Raw genomic sequence first — 21,255 nt, 5'->3', positions numbered from 1 at the left:
TTTTAAAAAAATTTTAAAATATGTAAAACAACAAAATATAATATACGTATTTAAGAGTTTTTCCAAAAAACTCACCGGTTTTTAAATAAAATATATTCTAATATTTGAGGGGTGGTTTCACCCCCTTAGAACCCGAGTTTCGAAAAATCCCTCTTATCGAACCTCTACACCCTAAAGTCAACCCGTTTTCCAAAAATCAGCTTTTTACGTCAAGCACTTTAAGCACGATCGTGATTAATCAATGACCAGATTTTTCGAAACACCCTGTATACATTTTTAAAAAATCTTAAAATATGTAAAAAACAAAATAAAATATACGTGTTTAAGCGTTTTTTCGGAAACTTGACCGTTTTTTAAATAAAAAATATTGTAATATTTGAGGGGTGGTTTCACCCCCTTGGAACTGGAATTTCGAAAAATCCCTTCTTATCGAACCTCTACACCCTAGAATCAACCTGTATGCCAAAATTAAGCTTCTTATGTTGAGTGGTTTGAGCAGGATCGTGATTAATCAGTGAGTCAGTCACTTAAGGATTTTATATATTAGTATAGATTCTGATTACTATTAAGAACGTTCTAACCAAATAAAAATCAAGCTTTGAAATGAACCGAAAAATAAACGTCTCTATTTTAGAATTTGTTAGGTTAATTGAAAATCATGAAATTAAAGGACAACAAAGGGCAACATTGTTGGGTATGCGAGTTGACTAGGGGGACGTAGAAGGTAGATTACCTGCCGACACAACGTGCCCATCCTCGAAAACAAACACGTCTTCCTGTGCCGTTCCCAGTGACTCCTCCTGCACGCCCTCGAGCAGTACGTGTACGAACAGTTGTGACAGCTCTTGAACTGCTCGGCCTCCTTGGACGCGGCCAGCGCCGTCTTGCCGCAGCGCGAGTACCTGCACCGCAGCAAAGAGGGCGCTGAAGAGGGTAGCGCGGAGCCGGCGGCCGCCACCGCTGAGGCCGCCGGTTCGGACCCCTCCGACCGGCGTCTGTAGGCGCCGTTGGTAGCGTCGTCGCTGATGCTCAGTCGACGCTGGGGGCTAGTGCTAGCTGATACCGTCTCTGGAAGAAACGAGGGAGCGTAGAGGATTAAAATGCATGGAGGAAGCTAGATTTTTTTTGGTTTATTCGGGATATATCTGGGGAAAATGTTAAGGCGCGTTAAATTAACGATGTACTTAAACAGCCGTTAAACGGTAGCCTACTAAAATGTAATATAGTAGGTAAAGTAGGTAAAATGTAATAAATCTCAATTTCTTAATTAAATTAATAGTTTATTTTTAAAGAAGCATGCGGAATAATATGTTATTAACCAGAGGATATATGCTTTACTATTAAAGGACATTTTTACTGTTTAATGTGCTGAAACGTCTAGAACTATTGGCAACGTCGCTGCTAGTCTTCCAGAATGAAATGAGCCGTCCGTCCCACCACCCCTCGCGACGGCCCTTGGTCCGTTATAGCGTACTACGTTTAGCTTGCGGTGTGTTTGAAGTCGGAATCAAGACGAAAGTGAACTTTCAGTGTTTTTCGGTGGTTTTTGTTTTTGTTTAACGTACTTTTGAATCTGCGAATTCAGTATGGTACGACAGTGTCAAGTGTGTGGAAAAATAAGCTCAAATTACCCGAATTTGTCTTTTCACAGGTGGGTATTGTTTTCGTCATTGTACATAGGCGTCCCACAAGGGAGCCTCTTACAATCAAAATAATTTCTAATTATATTTGTAATTAATCTATTAAAACAAGAACGTAGTAGCCAGTAATTGAATTATAATTAGTCTCAATGACTACCTAACTGTTGTAGATCATAACAAATTTGAATATAAACGTTGCATTTGAAATTTTATTATAAGCCAGAAAGTGACATTTTTTTCTTAAAATTGCGTCATTTCTGGTCATTATATACGATATTCTAAAGGAATTTTGCTTAACAAATAAACAAAGGTGTTACCCGACCTTTTTTACATTTTATTGCTTTATTATATATGCCCCTTCGGCCTTGTTTAGACAATTTTTTACCACTGTACAAATACCTCTTCCTAGAGTTATTTGTACGGTGTGTTTACCTTTTTTTTAGAATGGGATGAACTGTAAATAATTCTTAGGCTACTAGTTTTATACATATCTATATACAGAGTGACCCAGGCCTCCAAAAAAGCTTTTTACCTATTACTACTAGCTGCTCTCGCCATCTAGCACTCGCCATAGTAGTACGTTTTGTACTCAAATGCTATTTTCTGCTTTTATGCTTTTCGTTTGTCGGATTGAGGGTTACAGCAAAGACGGCCTGACGATGGAGATAAATCTCCGAAACCGATCGTCGAGTGGCTGTTCCCTTCAGTCTGATGAACTTAATGCAGAGAATAAGCATATATGTAGGAGTTAGGCCTTAATAATTTTTTGCTTCTTGTATTTTGTTTATTTATACATACCCTACCAAGCCTTGAGCTCCATCTACGGTAACGTAGATGAAGCAAACGTAATTCATTATTATGCGACAGAAATCCCATACTGTAGGAGCACAGGTTTGATACTTTTAATGAATCAATTTTTAATTTTCTCATTAAATATTGATTTTATGTATAGGAAGTTATTAATAATACAAGATTAAACAACTATTACACAGTACTTGGCAGGAAGCTATCGATTGCGAACTAACTAAATCGTTACTAATTACTAATTTTGAAGTTCTTTTTAAGATCAAAAATGGTAAAACTAAAACCTAAACTATCATCTCAGATTAAACGGGAAGTTCTAAATAATGTTGTCTATTCTAAACAAGAAAAATTTATTAAAGTTTTATAACATCTCTAATTAAATTTGGACGAAAAGAATATTTCTGTTTGCTGTAGGTAATTTTCTCAGGGAAAATACGAAAATAAAAATGACTTTTTAAGCCAAAAAAAGTCAAAAGGACAAGTTATTCCAAAAAAGGACTGTACTTTTCAAAAAAGGACAAGTGGCAACTCTAGGTATTTCTGGAATGAAAATTTAATGGCAAATCTACAACTTTAGTTTGAAAATATGTTCCGGCCACCTATGTTTACAAAAATGTCTAAAATGTGTTTTACCATTGCCTCCATATTCTGAAAAAAAATTGAAAGAAATGTCACCAACCACAAACCTCATATAGAACTGTTTCGGAAGCCTGAGTCACCCTGTGAATATTCAAAAGTAACTGAAAGTTTATATAGAAGTAACTGAAAGTTTAAATTGAAAATCGACGTTGGAGCGATTTTCCAAAACCACCTACTAACGTTTCAACATAGGTATATGTCGGATATTAATTATATTATTATATTAGACCTTATAACAAAACTCATCTGACGAAAAAGTGTTAATGTAGTATATTAATATGGAGTATAAATTTTACTAATTAATTTACTTTTACTTTACTAATTAAATGCTTTCCAAAAAACGATACGCCACTGGCCATTAGAACAATCGAAATGCTCCTAGTTGCCGGGGTCGGAAATTTTAGACTTCTCTGTCTCTTCTGTCCTTGTTTGACACATTGGAATGTTTGATACACTACCAACGAGTATTTATGAATGAGATGTTCGGTCTATCTTTATAATGTCTTTGGCAAGAGCACATGTGGCTCCGTGGCTGAGGCTATCGGTTCGTGAGCGGATGGTCCGAGGTTCAAATCTCACGCTGACCAAGACTTTTTTATATTTTTTTTTTGCTTATAGCGTGATCTTATTGCATTGGTTTCACGCTTTTTGGTTGGATTGGTTTAGTTATTTGGCGGGTTGGTTAGCGTGGTTATTTGGAGGGTGTTAATTAGCGATGGGAACTATCGAATGAATTAGACTATCGAATGGTTAATGAATGAATGATTTCAACTATCGAATGGTTTTATTCGAATAAAATCATTCATTCATTTGTAAACTAAAGCATATGTGACAACCTCGCCGTGCGACTAAATGGTTATCGTTGAGCCACGACTATCGAATGCTTTTGATAAATGAAATTTAGTATTCGTTTGGATTTTGTATGCGTCAGTGCATTATTGGTTCTTCCAAATTTTTATAACTTCGCCGTATAAATACTGTGCTATTTTTGCGTTTACTAAAATAGTTAAAATACTAAAATAGTAGTTATTTTTTAATTTTATTTATTGACGATTGTGTGCATGTGCAGGTGGTCAAAATTTTTCCAATAATTTGTGTGGTTTTCCGTAGTCCGATCTTTCAATTATTTCATTTTATATGGTATATGGTCTATTTTTTAATGGGAAATTTTGAGAAGTAGCAATTTTTAAGAGAGATGAGATGAACTTACAATTAATTTTAAAAATACATATTTGTATTTTAGATGTTTTAATAATACCTATGAATTAGTTGGAACTTAATAATTATATTTAAGTAATGTGGTTAAATAAATGGTTATCGAACTCAAACTATGGGGTGAGAAAATTAAAATGAAAATTTTACACGTGCCAATTTAAAAAAAAAGTTAACGATGTTTGTATTTTGTTTATGCTAATTCTCTTACATGTAGTTTTTTACGAAGAAATATTTCATTTATTTTTAAAGTAAATGCCAGTAAAAGTAAATATAATTTTTAAATAGTAATATAAAGCACCTAATATAAATAATTTTGATTTCTAATTTTTTATTTATATTTTGCTTCCATTACACCGCTTGCTTAGAAAATTAATAAATGTTTATATTTCATGATTTTAAAATTTGTTGTTAATATAACAAATTAGTTCTGTAATTATTATTATTTAATAAACCAACGTTGCCAAAAATTAGAGACTATATTATTTTTAAATAGGATCTAATATAAATAATTTTGACATCTAATTTGTTGTTTATATTTTGCTACTACTTAAAAAAAATATTTATATTAAATGATTTTAAATTTTGTTGTTAATAGGTATAACAAATTATTACTGTTATTATTTTATTAAACCAGTCTTTGCTTAAAAACATTAAAAATAATTGTCCTACATCCAAAATAACAAGTATTATTGCAGTGTAACAACAGAATATTAATAAAAAAATGCAGAATATATAGACATACTATCCCTAACTAACTAAAGCCAAACAATAATATTCTTTGCTAATATCAACTAATACAAAAATATGGCAACAGCGCCCTTCATAATGTATTTTCTGTGTAAATACTAGCACCTCAATAAAAAAAATAATGTGTCCTTATCTATATATGACTCCGCAAAAATCAAAGATGCCGGCTTCTTTCATAGCATTGCCACCGACCGCTTTCTCGGAAACCTACGTCGCCGGGCGACAACTAAAATTCAGTTAATATTTTATTATAATCGATCCTGACGAATAAATGAATTTCATAAATGAATGAATTTTATAAATGAATGAATTTTATAAATGAATGAATTTTATAAATGAATGAATTTTATAAATGAATGAATTTTATAAATGAATGGTTTTTGCTGCCGAATTACTAGATTACAATATTTCAAGGCAGATGACGGATCTATTCGATAATTTTTATTCGAATAGTTTTCAACGAATGTTTTCTTACTAACTATCGAATTATTCGAATGAATTGCAACTATCGAATGTTTCGATAGTATTCATTCGATAGTTCCCACTACTAGTGTTAATTCATTGGTTAGTTGGTTATTGGATGGGGTTGGTTGGTTTTTACTAATTTATATTTGTTTTTTAAATTTTTTTATCAGTGTCGAGGTTAGTTGCGTTGGTTAAGTTGGTTATTTGGTGGGGTGGATAGCGTTGGCTAGTCCTTATAAAATTCCTATATTTCATAAAGCCGTCAAGTGCGTCACATCAACGACGTCATACCTATTAACGGCATTTTAGTAAGCTACCGTCTAACGGCAGTTTAAGTACAGCCTTAAATTAAAGTGTTAATTTCACTTTTTTTAAATAGTCAGCACGAAGCTCTTATATAATTTGAGACTAATCAATATTTAATTAATATTAAGCACTTAATATTAAGCACTCTAGGTGAGGGGAATCACAAAACACTCGCAGAAAGAAGCGACATTTAACTACGACGCTCGAATTCATAACTTTCAAAGACAGACAAAAACAAAAATCATACAGGGTTTCTTTTTTAATTTTTAACAAGAAACGTACATTGAAAAACCCTGTATATTGATCTGAGTTTGACCACCTTTAACTGACGTTGCCAACTGCAAACGAAACAATTCTATTTTTTTAAAAAATAAACGAAAAAACTTCTTTTCTGGATACTCTCCGATTTCGGTGTACAATTGGCAACGTTGGACACCGACTCTAGCAAGAAATAAATAAAAGTTTTATATCAAAAAATAAAATACCTTCTGTGTTATTGTTGATACTACTTACACATGCCTCCTACCTTGAAGGCAAGGACTTGGAGCTCGCCCTGAGGAAGGCAGACCTAGCAACGAGTCCAAAACGTCTTCCAGCGTTGTCGAACTGGGCGAGGGCCGCACTTTCGTGTCCCCGCCGGACAGCGTTGCCAAATCTAAACGAAAACGTCCGATATTGCCATATACATGTAAAAGAATATACTGCAGCCTCCCCATACAAGCAATGAGGGGATTTATGTGCCAGTATTGAAGGTGAGAAAGTCGCATTTGTACGGTTAGGAAAGACAAGTTCGTCCTTGTTTAAAAGCAGCATTTATATTCTTTATCTATCCTTCAATATTGGAACAAAACTTCATGCGATACCTGCGGTATATTCTTTTATATGTATATGGATGTTAACACTGTTAGTACAAATATCCAGGTTTTATTTTAACTGTCAGTTAGAATATTAAGGAGGATTGTTAACTACAAATTTTTAGTATATTTTAGTAAAATTAATAATTAATTTGTAACTTTTAAGCTTCGTTCAGAACCTCGCAATTAGTGGAATAAATTTGTGGTTTCAATAACACTTTATAGTTTTTAGTTTACGATCATTCACAATGTTTAAAAGACGATTAAAATTAATAGAATATCCTAGCAACAGCCTAGCTTGCGTTAGTCAGATGTATCCATAGAGAGAGCCTAATATTTAGCTTATAAAACAATCAACTTTTGATTTCTAACCACACTTTCTCTTGACTTCATTTCTCACAAATTTTGAAGTATAATTAGTGGAAAAGTTAAAAGTTTGATAACTTTTTCTACTAATTGAAAATGTCTACCACTAATTTTGACGTTTTGAATGCTGACATTGAAATTAAAGGGACAAACTTCTACACTTATTGAAACCACTAATTTATTTCACTAATCGCGAGGTTCTCAATGAAGCTTTATAAGACAAACACACGTGAAACCAAAAACGACAACCATAACAATTTTATAAACGTCTATCCTGCCATCGGAAGTAAATCACCCTGTATGTGTTGCGTGTTGCGTATCTAAAATTTTCTTATGTCATATGGTGACTGCTATGTTCGCGCTTAAATCTACAGCAGTGTTGCCAGAATTGAAGGATTTCCTTCAATATGAAGGATTTTACAGTCGAAAAGATGACAATATGAAGGTTTCTGTCAGTTTTGCACAATAAAAATTGTTAAAATATATAGTAGGAGTATTTATTGTTTCTCCTACAGCTATTTTTTCACTTTAACGGTGTTTAATTAAGAATGCGTCTGTTTAAAGCAATATTGCTGTCAAAAAGTCCGCAATTCGTAAGATTTTTACATTTTTAATTAAAAATAATTAATAATTAAAATTAATTAAAAGTTAATAGATAACCTAACCGCGAACATAACGGCATAATTACAATATCTGCGCATGTATATGCTCATTTTCCACATCTCTATATCACTGGTTCAAAGTTATGGGTTGTTTTTGATTTCGACCAAGTTTATTTTAGCGGTGAAGTTTGTCAATAACATTAGAAGACAAAAATAAAGCGCATGACAAGATGAAAACGAACAAAAGCAAAATAATAAATAAGAAACATAATTACCTTTTCTAAAACATCTCCCAAAAATAACAAAAAATATAGTGACCACCAAAAAGGCAAAAAAAGCATCGAAAAATAGAAAACAAAAACAAAATTAAAAATAAAACAGATTTATTATTAATAATAATAATAATAAATGGGAACATTTGTACAAGCATTTTTAATAGACATCTATCTAACAATAATACAAAAAAAAATAACAGTTAAATAATTTAAAATAAATCGGTGTTATAATTTTTAACATTGCACTAAATAATAATAATTATAATAAGTTCTAACCTGATTAAAACTGTACACAATTAAAATCTACTAAAAACTAATAATATCTATAAAAAAATTCGTTGGTACGAAATAAAATTAAAATTAAACCAATACAGACACACAAAACTCTTTTGATCGTATATCATATCAAAACCATCACAATTTACTGTTTGTAAACCATGTGGTGACACATTCAACTACTTGTGATGACACCAAAATGAAACAAAACTAAAAAAAAAATGAATAATGATGATATTATAGCGTACGATCGAAAAGTTTTATAATGAACATTTACGTGTATTATATAATCAATACAGGGTGGGTCTATATGTGCATATTTCGAAACAAAAAACACGTCTTTTTCGTAAAAAAAAATTAAAATATTTTATACTTTGGCCCCACGTTGGGCGCCAAAATGTACAGGTTGAGTTAGGGATGGAAAATATATGATTTATCTGTATCGTAGTATTAGATTGAGTCTGCAGTTATTGTGTATAAACAAAACAGATTTTTCAATTTTAAGCAAGTTATGATAAAATAATAAAATGTCAAATATTATTACTGAATTCACTATCATTATAAAACTTTTTGACCATGCGATATAATCAAGTCAATCGATAAAAAATGTCGGTAATCAATATTTTATCAATATACTTGATATAGTTCCCCGAATCAAGTGACCTCTGAACTTCAGGCTTATTAAAAAATTGAAAAATTATCAATGAATGCTTAATCAAGTTTTTTTTAAGTGAATTAAGCCTGAAGGTCAAATGGCATTTTGAAACATTCAACGTTTACGAAACATGAACGAAAAATTCTACTTTAATCCTGCCAATAACTAGAAATATTTATAAATAAATCGTAAGTAGTAAAGCTGCTGAAATCAAAATATACCAAACAGAGGCATATAAAAAAGGCACTGAACATATTTCTTTACAACAATGTACACACTAAAGGCGAATTTTCATGCATCCGATGTCCAAAGTTACGATGATTAATTTTATTTATTGAATTTCAAGACTACCTCCTACGTTATTGGATAATACAAACCGTTTGTGATTGGATAAACATATTTGACATTGGTTTCGTGACTTTTACTTAACAGTCGTTAATTTTCTACCAGATACTCTTTAAAATGTAAAATTATACAGGGTGAGTCTCAAATAAATGCAAATATTTCACGCCAATTTAAGACGTTTATGAGGTTATTTTCGCTAAAAAAAAGGTTGAAAATTTTTTAATTTTCTTCAAATATACAGGGTGTCCCAGAAATAAGTGCAAGTATTTTAACTGATAGTATAGTCCGACCCCAGAAACACGCCTATGAGGTTATTTTCGCGAAAAAAATAAATTGAAAATTCGAAATTTTTTGAAAAATTTTTTGCAATTTTTTTTAGTTTTTAGTTAAAAAAACATAATTTCTTGATAATATGGCAACATAGGTATTAGATTAAATTTACAAGAAAGAAAATCCAGAAAAGATCCAGTGGTTCTCAAAATTTTAGCAAAAAATCTTTTTTTGGAAATTTTCGAAGTAAAATAACTCCGTTATTTTGGACTTATTTGAAAAACGATAAAGAGAAAATATGTTTCTTTTATCGAGATCTACCACCCCTTAAAATACTTGCACTTATTTCTGGGACACCCTGTATATTGCTGTTTATTTAAATGTGTTTTTTAGTAAATTGATCACACTCCAATATTGCGTCTGCATTCTTGAAATTCCTTTCATAGACACAGATCGAGTAAACGTATTTTAGTAGAACAAAACCTAGAAAAAATCCATTGGTTCTCAGCTTTTTTGGACTAATTTGAAAAACGGTAAAGAGAAAATATGTGTCTTTTATCGAGATCTACCAGCCCTGAAAATATTTGTCCTTATTTAAGACTCACCCTGTATAGAAACTGGAGAAAGAATAACCATTTCGTGATAGCGCTAACGTTCCAAATTTGTCAACAAAACAGTAAGGTTAAATTTATTTCAACATTATCCGTTGACGGACAAGGTTTTAAAAATTAAAAACACTATAACCAGCACCGTTAGACGATCGTATCAACGGATGACGGATGCATAAAAATCCACCTTAAACCTGACCACAACTTATTACTAGCACACATAGAGTTCCTCCAAATATCAGTTCCACATTTAGAACCCTCCGAATATAAGCCTTAATGTCTTTACACCGCCATAGACTTACCGTTACTACTGTAGTTCTGCAGGTCCAGCCTCAGCCCCGGAGGCGGTACCGGACTCTCCGAACACGTCACCGGAGTCTCCGGACTGTCCAGCGGCTTCGTCCCCACGAACGAACTCTCCAACCAGCACAGTTTTTGACTACTACCCCTCGGCGACACAGAACTAGACCTCTGGCTATGGTTGTCCATGTGATCGGGTCCCGGAGGTTTCATACCGCTCACATAGTGTACTATCGCCGACGTAACTTCCTTGATCGAGGTCTGGATTTCTGGATTCTCCTGCGTCGAGTTATGAACTTGCTGAGCAAGGAGTGAACACGCCAGACGTTCGGCAGGTGTCCTAGGCCGGTTCAGTCGTTCCTGAGACCTCCAGCCCATGTAAGGCTGCCTGTAACTGAAGCTAGACCTCGCAGAACTGGGACTTATTGACCCATTCACTGGCTGTCGGCCTTGATTGAAGCTACTTCTGGTACTCTGGCAGGGACTTGACGCGGTACTGTTCAGCTTGGAAGTGCTCCATCGCACGAAGGGCTGGTTGCATGGCGTGGGACTGAGTACGATCGGACTCTGAGTACCGGAACCCAGAGAACTGAGGCTGGTGGTCTTGGAGCCGGTGCCGGTGCCAGTCCATCGGGTGTCGCGCGAGGCGTTCTTCTTGTTGAGGAGGAAGCCTTGACCGGGGACTTGGGAGTGCTTGTACCAGTCGGGGATGGTGAGCTTTTGCAGGCTGCGCTGCACTCTCAGTTCGTGCTCGGACATGACGCGTTCGGTTTTTTGCAGCTCATTTTCGGGAGGCTGGAACAAGAAGAAAAACTGGTTGAAATAAAGTGGTTTAGACGAAATTTGGTTAGAATGGTCGCAATTTAACTTAAAGGAGATAAAACTAATTGTTTTAAACAAAAATCGATGATAACAATTTTTTGCAGATTGCGTTAGATCTATATTTGATAGCCAATTAAACTTTTAGTTACGTAATCGAGGATGCGATTTTTAAATCCATTGTTGCCAACCGTGGACATATTCGGCGCCGGACACACTAACTGGAATTTAAATTTCGCGCTGGGGATTCAGGTTCATTGTCATTCGTTTTGACACTTTAGTTTTTTAGATAGATACTTTAAGCTGAAAAATGTTTACTAGCAGAGCCTGCTGTCAAACATTGTTCTTTTTAGGACCTCTTTTAGTGCGAAGTGATACAAGATAGCTTAATAGCCGTAAAAAACTCATCGCAACTTTATTAGAATATGTTGAACGGGAAAGCGGTAGTTGTGGCCCTTTATGTCCCTTAAGTGCTGTTAAGAAGGTTAATTTTTTATTGATGTAAATAATAACTGTTTATATATTTATAATTAATTTATTTTTGTTCCCTAAAATATTTTGATTAAAAGAAAATATGTAAATGTGGGCAACGCTGTGCCGGTCAAGCTTAATCACGTGACTAAAAAATCTATAAAAATATATTTTTTTTACTATTTTAGCTCAGTGGCCTAATGATGAGACATTATTGTCTCGAAACTAGTCATCGTACAATCTACGTATATAAAATGCTAATGTTTATTTGTGTCGTCTCTACTGAAGTAACGACTTGCTCTAGAAAGTTGCTTTTTTTACTAAAAGATAGCTAATTGGCTCTTCTGAAAACTGTCGTCGCCGGATTTAAAAAAAAAATAAAACGTTTTTTTCCTGATGTCGATGTCGTGGCGGATGCGCCAGGCTTTAACTATACAGGGTCCGGCAATAGTGCGTCGGGAATCTGTAGCTCATAGAATAAAATACTTGAGAATTTTGTTTTAGTGCAAACCTAAAGTATGTACCAGAATGTATTTCAGGAAAATATTTTAACTTCTATAGGGTGGCTCAAAAAAGTGTGGGTGGACGTGGATGATTTTTTTTAAATGGAACACCCTGTATATTACTGCATTTTTGGATTCCTTTCAGATCACTTTACATACACCTAAGATATAAATAAATATATTTCGATAGTTTCAGAGATATTAAAAAATAAATCAAAAATATATATTTTTCAGCCCTTCTTAAAAAAATTATTAAAAATACAAAAACTATTCTGAAACCAAAACTATATTAGGTATTTACTTTAAATAGTCTGTACTTACTTTGCTATAAATATGAATGTCGTAAATTATACAGGATGTTCAAAATTCTACGCCAAACTTTCTAAAATATAAAATAATTTTTCTTCGTTTTTTTAAACGGAACACCCTGTATATTATTTTTTTATTATATGGAGAGTTTAAAAATGAACATTTTTTGTATTTAGAGTATTTCAAAATTCTTAACGGTTTCGCAGATACACGCAGTATTATTTCATATGGCGCTTTCAATGGTAAAATACGAGAGAAAAATCATTGGGTGGCTTTGATAAAAATTTACTGTAAAAAATGCCATATGAAATATAAAACCGCAAATATCTGCGAAACCGTTAAAAATTTTGAAATACTGTAAATACAAAAAATGTTCATTTTTTAATTCTCCGTCTACTGAAAAAATAATATACAGGGTGTTCCATTTAAAAAAAACGAAGTAAAATTATTTTATATTTTAGAAAGTTTGGCGTAGAATTTTGAACATCCTGTATAATTTACCATATTCATATTTATAGCAAAGTAAGTACAGATTATCTAAAGTAAATACCTAATATAGTTTTCATTTCAGAACAGTTCTTGTATTTTTAATAATTTTTTTAAGAAGGGCTGAAAAATATATATTTTTTATTTATTTTTTAATATATCTGAAACTATCGAAATGTATTTATTCATATCTTAGGGTTATGTAAAGTGATCGGAAAGTAAGCCAAAATATACAGGGCGTTCCATTTAAAAAAAATCATCTAGGTCCACTCACACTTTTTTGAGCCACCCTATAGAAGTTAAAATATTTTCCTGAAATACATCCTGGTACATACTTTAGGTTTGCACTTAAACGAAATTCTCAAGTTTTTTTTATTCTAGGAGCTACAGATGCCCGACGCACTATTGCCGGACCCTGTATACTCATTTGAGGATAGTTACTAGCTTTATTTGTTAAATAACAAAAAAAATAGTATGTGTAAAAGTATTTTTACAACTAAGTAGTATTATTAAAAGCAGAAATAATGATGCTATATTTTATCTATTTATCACTAATCAGACCAAGTCGTTTAAATTGTACTAAAAATTTCACTTAAAGTAACCGCTCATATGCGTGATTAAACCTAATTAAAAATGTAATTTCAGATAATGAAATAATTACAGGCTAGTATTAAAACGAGGGTACTATATTTCTTTCATTTTTGAAGCCACATATTGATCACATGAGTTAATGTAGAAAGAATTATACATACAAAGTTTTTTTTTATGAAAACACTAGTTTTAATAATCTAAATTGGGGATTAATGTTAGTTATAAATAAAGATTACCTTGAACGTCTTAAGCAAATAAGATTAAAGTGATAAGATAATAATAACTAATTTCTCACATACTTTAACTAAAAGAGTTTAAAATAATGTCACAATGTCAATGTCAATAACAGTGAAAATTGACCCAGTTTAACAAATATTTTGATGATGTCAATGACAACCAGTTTACTTCATTCAGGTGGATAATTTTATAAATATAAAGCAATATAACATGGATATATAGGGTGTCCCATGCTAAGCGTGCTTTAGAAGTTTTTAGAGAACTACAATATCTAGATCGGAGATTTTTTGCACATCATTGTTTCACAACGAGATCTATCGATTAAAAATATTTTCAATATGGCGGCACTCCCGGAAATAACGGGAGTTGACGGCAACTTTCTTATTTTAAACGGGTACCCCCATTTTTTATTACATATTTAAATTCTCCGTAAAATTTTACGAATTATTGTGATACATCTAACATTAACCGTAGTCATGTACAAGGAGGACAACTGTATTTTAAATATTATATTTAATATAACGTTTTTCAAACAAGGTTCATTAGACTATATTTCTACAGGTACATTATTTTGAAAAAAAAATTAAGAAAGTAACTTAAACATTCATAAAAATAGGAGTAATTACTGTTGTAGATTCTTCGTTATATTGTAAACATTGAAATAACTGGAAGCTAAACTTTCTACCTGTTTATATTTAGAGCCAGTGTCTGACGATCTTTTTTTACGATGACCCTAATATGTTTACTTCTGAAGTCGATAAGGGCGCCATATCAGTAGAAAAAAGAAACAGAATATCTCCCTTTTTGTCGGTCGCGCGTACACAATGCTTTTTGTTTGTTGTGAATAGCAACTTCGGTTTTTAGCTAACTCGGATATTTTAACATTTCTGAAACAATATTTTCTAATTGGTAAAACGTAAAAAATCGTTAGATTTGACAACTCTGTTGAAACTGGTCGTTCATCTGGCCGCAGCTAAAAACGCAATACATCCGGCCAGCCGACGGCCAGGTCGTTGCGACCTGGTCGTCAGTGAGTTCGAGCCCTTCAATAAGTTACTTTTAAAAGTCAAATATTTCTGAATAGTTTCACGGAATAATAAAAATTTATTTTACACCAAAAAGGATACCAAACGATACTGTTTTTACAAATAGCTTTGAATGTTTACAAATAAAAAAAGACGTTTTATGTAGTAGAGGCACTTTGATAACAAAAATTATTACATCTTAAAAAATGAAATGAAAATCTTCACAATTCAGTATTGACGAAGTAAGTTTCTATGACATAAATGTAAAAAAACTGATAAAAAAGATTCCAAAGACTTCAAAAAGCCTATAATAGCCTCAAAGATACCTTTCTGTTACCTCTGTAAATTCCAACGTTGCCATATCATCACCGGGCTAGGACGGCAATGAAATGTTGATAACCTCTAGCGCATAATCGACATAACTCGCCACAATTACCATTGATACACTCTGCGAAGGTTCAAATTACAATTACAGCCCACTTGTGTTTTGTACCGAGCGAGCAGATATTAAAAAAATCAAAAACCAAAGAACATAAACTTATTTGTTCTGTATAGATTAACATTATCACGCATTAACATTAAGTGCGCAGTAGTAACATATTATGTGTCTAAGGTCTAAAGGAATATCCAAAAATGCAATAATATACAGAGTGTTCGATTTAAACGAATCTACTCTCACGCCTTTTTTTTGAAAAACCCTACAAAAAAACCCTTGAAATGAAATTTTGTGACTATATTTAGAGTATTTTCCGATGCAGTCGTAATGACAGACAATAGTGAAGATCTGCAGAACCTCCTTCAAAAATAAATGTATCCTGCAAACAATATGGGCTAAATATGAATTTGAAGAAAACAAAATTCATGATTATTACAAAAGACCAAAATGTAAATACTTCAATATCAATAGACAGCACGCCAATAGAAAACGTCCAACACCACAAATACTTGGGCACAATATTAAATGAAACTGCCGAACAATTGCAAGAAATAAAGTCCAAGATTAAGATAGCCAGAAATTCGTTTTTAAAACTAAAGAAATTTCTTTGCAGTAGAGATATATACTTAGATTTAAGAGTAATAATGCTCCGATGCTTCGTGTTTTCGACCTTATTGTATGGTGCCGAAGCGTGGACCCTTAAAGCAGCCGAAATTAACACACTGGTAGCTTTCGAAAGGTGGTGTTATCGTCGCATGTAAAACAAGGAAGAAGAAATACATAAAACCTTTAAGAAGAAAAAATTAGAATATTTTGTACATGTTATAAGAGGTCCTAAATACCAATTGCTCCAGAATATTATAGAAGAAAAAATCCAAAGAGGACGTAGTCGGGGCAGAAGACGAACATCCTGGCTGAAGAACCGTTAGGAGACGGTACTTGTAGAAGAAGTCCCATTTTAAAAAGACACAAATGTTGCATTTATCAATCTTCCTGTAAAATAAAACACTAAATCACCACAATACACCAAAACACTTTTACTTTTACACTGGACGCGCGTTTCGCTAACCATGTTAGCATCATCAGCAGATGATTATAAACTAAAAAACAATCTACACAATTGGAGCGTTTATATACTCTCGCTCAGTGGGCACAGAGTGGGTGTGGCAAGATCTAGCCAACCGAGTCAGAACCCACCGAGCGTAACAGTTGGATTTCCGCCGCTAGAGTAGTAGGAAAAAAGAACTTTAAGGAATTGGACCGTTGTCTCTGTTCATACTATCTTTACATTTATTAATTCTGATGCTTTCATATGCATCTAATTGCCTGTAATTTGAGACTTGTTTAATTAATTTTAAATTATTAAGATCTATACAATGTTCTTTATCAACAATATGTTCGGCAACGCAAGATTTATCAGGTCTACCATATCTTATCTGAGCTAAATGTTCTTTAAATCTAGTTAATATTGATCTTCTAGTTTGCCCAACATATTTCTGATTACAATTCTTTACAAGAAATTTCATAAATACCCGACCTTTCCAGTAGAGGTGTTTTATCCTTTGGATTACCTAATAATTGTTGTAATTTATTATTAGCACTATACACAAGTTTATAATTGACATTCTTAAAAATTCCTTTTAGACCACGGGATAACTGTCTATCAAGCGGTATTGAAAAATATTTTGACGTATCTTTCTCCACTTGAAAAGTCGAATTTTCAGAAATCATTAACCTATACCTACGTTTTCTAATTATGATAACGATTTCCTAATATATATTTTTTCCTAATATTTTTTAATATTGTAGCAGAGGATGTCGATGAAAATGTGCTCTTGTAAATTTATTACATGGGACATTAATGATGTAAATAAATTAGAGTATTTAGATGAGTGTCCGTGTTCATTTTATATTATTACTCAAAATCAATTAAGTGAATATTAGATGTACCTAGTAATAGTTATTTTTTATACACGACGATAAAATGGTATTTTACGATAATGCAATTTTATCGTCGTGTATAAAACAATATTTTTTCCATAGCGAGTTACGTTTTAAAAAATATTTAGAAATTATTAATTCAAGGAATTTATAACGAGTAGAAAAAATATTGTGCTGGGTTGGCGTTGGTTTCTATGTAATTTGACAAATAAATAAAGCTGTCTCCTTAGTTGTCAGGTTTGAGTCAATATTTTTTAATTCTCTTTCGTGTCGATTGCTGATTGAATTGAAGCCAGAAATGGCTCAAAACGAAATAAGTAAATTACCAACAGATATTCAGGCTGAGGCGACCAGCGCCATATCCAAACTACTTCCGTTTAAATCCCGAATAACTTATGAAAAGGAATACAAAAATTTTCAAAAATGGAAGCAATTAAAAAACGTGCGAGAAGAAATAAAGTTTTTAACCTATCCTCGCTGTTAAAGTATCATTTAATCTACCCTTGCTGTTAAAGTACTATTTGATCTACTATTTTTTATAGATATAAGGCAATTTTAACAGTTGCTATGGAAAAAATTTCCAAAATTAGTTTTCTATGGTGCATAAAAGCCTGTGCCGTCTATTACTTACTTCTTCCCACAGCATGCTCAACCTGACCCAAGTGTGAGAGTAAGAATCTTCGTACAAATGCCCCGGCATCTCGTGAATCAAAGCCATTTTCAAGGATTTTCGCAAAGAGTCTATATTTTAAAGGGTCTTTCTTCTTCCGCGACACGAACGGAGAAGATCGAACTCTTTCGAGAGTTTAAGTCTACTTTAATGGCGATTAGCTGGTCGATGAGAAGTTTCGATATATGTAATGCTTCTGTGGGCGAGACTATATGTAATTTCATACACCTTATCACAGTGGCGTGCGAAAAATATAAATAAATAAATACATCTATACTAATAAAATCCTGAAGTGACTGACATACTGATTAATCACGATCCTGCTCAAACCACTCAACGTAAAAAGCTCAATTTTGGCATACAGGTTGATTCTAGGGTGTAGAGGTTCGATACGAAGGGATTTTTCGAAATTCCAGTTCCAAGAGGGTGAAACCACCCCTCAAATATTACAATATTTTTTATTTAAAAAACGGTTAAGTTTCCGAAAAAACGATTAAACACGTATATTTTATTATAAAAATGTATACAGGGTGTTTCGAAAAATCTGGTCATTGATTAATCACGATCCTGCTTAAAGCGCTTGACGTAAAAAGCTTTTTTTAATAAATATAATAATAAATTTTTAATAATTAAAGTTTTTGGAAAACAGATTGACTTTAGGGTGTAGAGGTTCGATAAGAAGGGATTTTTCGAAACTCGAATTCTAAGGGGGTGAAACTATCCCTCAAATATTAAAATATTTTTATTTAAAAACCGGGGAGTTTTTCGGAAAAACTCTTAAACACGTATATTTTATTTTGTTGTTTTACATATTTTAAGATTTTTTAAAAATTTATACAGGGTGTTTTATAAAATAGGACCATTGAGTAATCACGATTCTGCTTAAACTGCTTGACGTTTAAAGCTGATTTTTGGTAAACGGATTGACTGTGGGGTGTAGAGGTTCGATAAGGAGGGGTTTCTCGAATCTCAAATTCCAAGAGGGTGAAAACGCCCCTCATATATTACAATATTTGTTATTTAAAAAACGGTTAGTCTTTCGGGAAAACGCTTGGACAAGCATAATTTATTTGGTTTTTTACATAAAGTTTTTTAAGTTATATAATAATATCGCCATATTGTTTTTTCTCATGCTGACATAAATGTGAGAAAATTTTATCCAGTTTGTATGTTAATGGAAATTCTTGCTTTACTCTATCATCACCATTACAAATGATTAATTCGACGCGAACGAAGTCGCTGGTCGTATATCAAATAATGAATTTATTTTTTATTAAAATTTTAAAAGTTTTCTTTCATGAGCTTTTCTGTGACTGAAAAGTCCCATAGGTGATGTTATCTGTCTACCGCACTCTTGCTTTTTTGCCTCTTTACTTTTGATCGTCAAAACCAACCAACGACCAAACCAAACTTCAATCCATTATCAAACTTCAATCCATTATCCAAACCAAACTTCAATCCATTATCCTTTTATTTTACGCGCAAGAAATGCCCTTATCCACGCCACTGTTGCCGGCTTTTCCGTTCCAAATAACCCTCGACTAATTCAATAAAAAACTTAACAGTTGCCATTAATTTTTTCCAGATAATTGTAGCCGCCCAGCGCTCTCGGGATTATAAATTGATGCCGATCAATGCGTAATAAACCGTTTTTAGCTACAGATATTATTTATAATTGCTTAAATACTACGTTTTCTCTGTTATGGTAATAATATTCAATATAAAAATTTAATTCTATAGTAGTTTACGGAGAGGTAAAAATAAAACTTGTACGATGTTGTAGTGATGAGTAATATATCGTATAAGTATGAAATCATTCCTTGAATATCTATTGTTGTTAATATTTGTGCTATACTATATACAGTGTAAATTTAAACTAAGCTCAATTTGATTCAATTGATTCATCAACAGCATATAGTGCTGAAAACCAGAAGCTAATCGAAGAGCTAAAAGCAGAGCTAAAAGATGACCAGCTGGTACTAAATATGCTGTGGTTTAAGTCATCCCGTATAAAATAGCCTCATGCTCGGATGTATAATTTAATGTATTTTTTTATTTCACTTTCAGAACTTAACTACTATAATTTATTGCACTTTGCGACGACAACTGAAAATAAGAGAGATAATAATCTTGAAGAAAAGGTCAGAATACATTATCGACATCATGATTGCGTCTTTTCCCGTATGAGAAAGAAACGAACATTCGAAGCATCATAAAATTATTATTGTTTTATTGCAAATTGTGATTATATAATACATACTTTTTAATACAACTTGAGAATTCAATTATTTTAAATACAATTATCAATGTGTGTGGTACCTAATGAGCCACCGTATGATTAAAAATAGGATTTGGCCGATTCTTTTAACCGACCAGGACAAGACACGAAAAACATTAGACGATCATATCTATTTTTCCAAGGCTACTTGGTTAAAAATTAGTGTTTTAACACAGCCACTCTAGATTGAAATTTAAAATACGATTTCTTTAAAGCGAAAATGTCAAAAGTTGACATATGATATGTCATTCTATCCAGAGTGTCATTTTCTATCGAATAAAGTAAAAATATACCGAGGATGCCATTTAAAAATCAAAAGTTGTAGTCATTTCCGGTGAAACAGGAAGTTAGCAAAAACAAATACCAAAATACGTCAATCAGTCCTAATTTAGGTCATATACTAATATACAGGGTGAGTCCTAATAAGTTCAAATATTTTTAGGAGTAGTATATTTAGATCGTAGTATATTAAGAAAAACGACTATGAGGTTTTTTCGCGAAAAATAAATTGAAAATTTGATTTTTGAGTTTGTTTCTAAACTTTAGTTAAAAAACATAAGGGTGTTTCAAAACAAATGCGAAAAACTTTAGGGGGTGATTCCTTGTTCAAAATAAAGGGTAGTTTGCTTTATAAACGTTGGGTCAAAAGTCAACCAGTAGGGAGATATCGCGGTACAAAGATGGCGGAAAAATAATGTTTTTATTTTTTGTCTTGAAAACGAAAAGAGATAGACTAATGAAATTTTATGGAAGCATTACTGTTATGAAAACACACTTTCAGGTAATTTTTTTACTTTTTTAAAATGAGTGAAAGGGGTTGAAATAAACTACCCATATCATTCTTGTTAACGAAATTTAAAGAAAAATCTTATCAAACACATGCAAATGCTTCAATTTGGATAGTTTAGTTTGTTTAGAAACTTTTTTACATCTTGTGTTTTTTTGATAAAACTCACCGATTGGAAATTAAAAAATAAAATGTAAAGCATTACATGTCAGGACAAAAAACATTTTTAGATTAAGAATCTAGTGATAATAACGATAATAATAATCATCTAGATAATAATGTATTGCAGTAGAGTAATGTCAAATAAAATAATATTAGGAACATCCTAAAAAGTA

At 32.5% G+C, this 21,255-nt stretch overlaps 1 protein-coding gene across 5 annotated transcripts in view; it reads right to left on the bottom strand.

The window, feature by feature from the left end:
• The window catches only part of LOC115881940, a 167,357-nt gene that overhangs the window by 3,030 nt on the left and 143,072 nt on the right, over positions 1-21,255 (bottom strand). For 2 of the 5 annotated variants that reach the window (XM_030899667.1, XM_030899668.1), the window contains exons 12-14: positions 10,370-11,162; positions 6,343-6,471; positions 734-1,068 (exon numbers count right to left, since the gene is read on the bottom strand). In XM_030899667.1, coding sequence (XP_030755527.1) covers positions 734-1,068; positions 6,343-6,471; positions 10,370-11,162 — 1,257 coding nt within the window. Of the gene's footprint in view, positions 1-733; positions 1,069-6,301; positions 6,472-10,369; positions 11,163-21,255 lie in introns of those variants that run through there. The other 3 variants (XM_030899669.1, XM_030899671.1, XM_030899670.1) reach the window with 3 other exon arrangements.

This window comes from Sitophilus oryzae, unplaced genomic scaffold (assembly GCF_002938485.1).
Source record: "Sitophilus oryzae breed Bouriz unplaced genomic scaffold, Soryzae_2.0 scaffold_1745_pilon_pilon, whole genome shotgun sequence".
Taxonomy (NCBI): domain Eukaryota; kingdom Metazoa; phylum Arthropoda; class Insecta; order Coleoptera; family Curculionidae; genus Sitophilus; species Sitophilus oryzae.
Note: the sequence above shows the minus strand (reverse complement) of the source record. Positions and strands in the feature narration are given on the sequence as shown.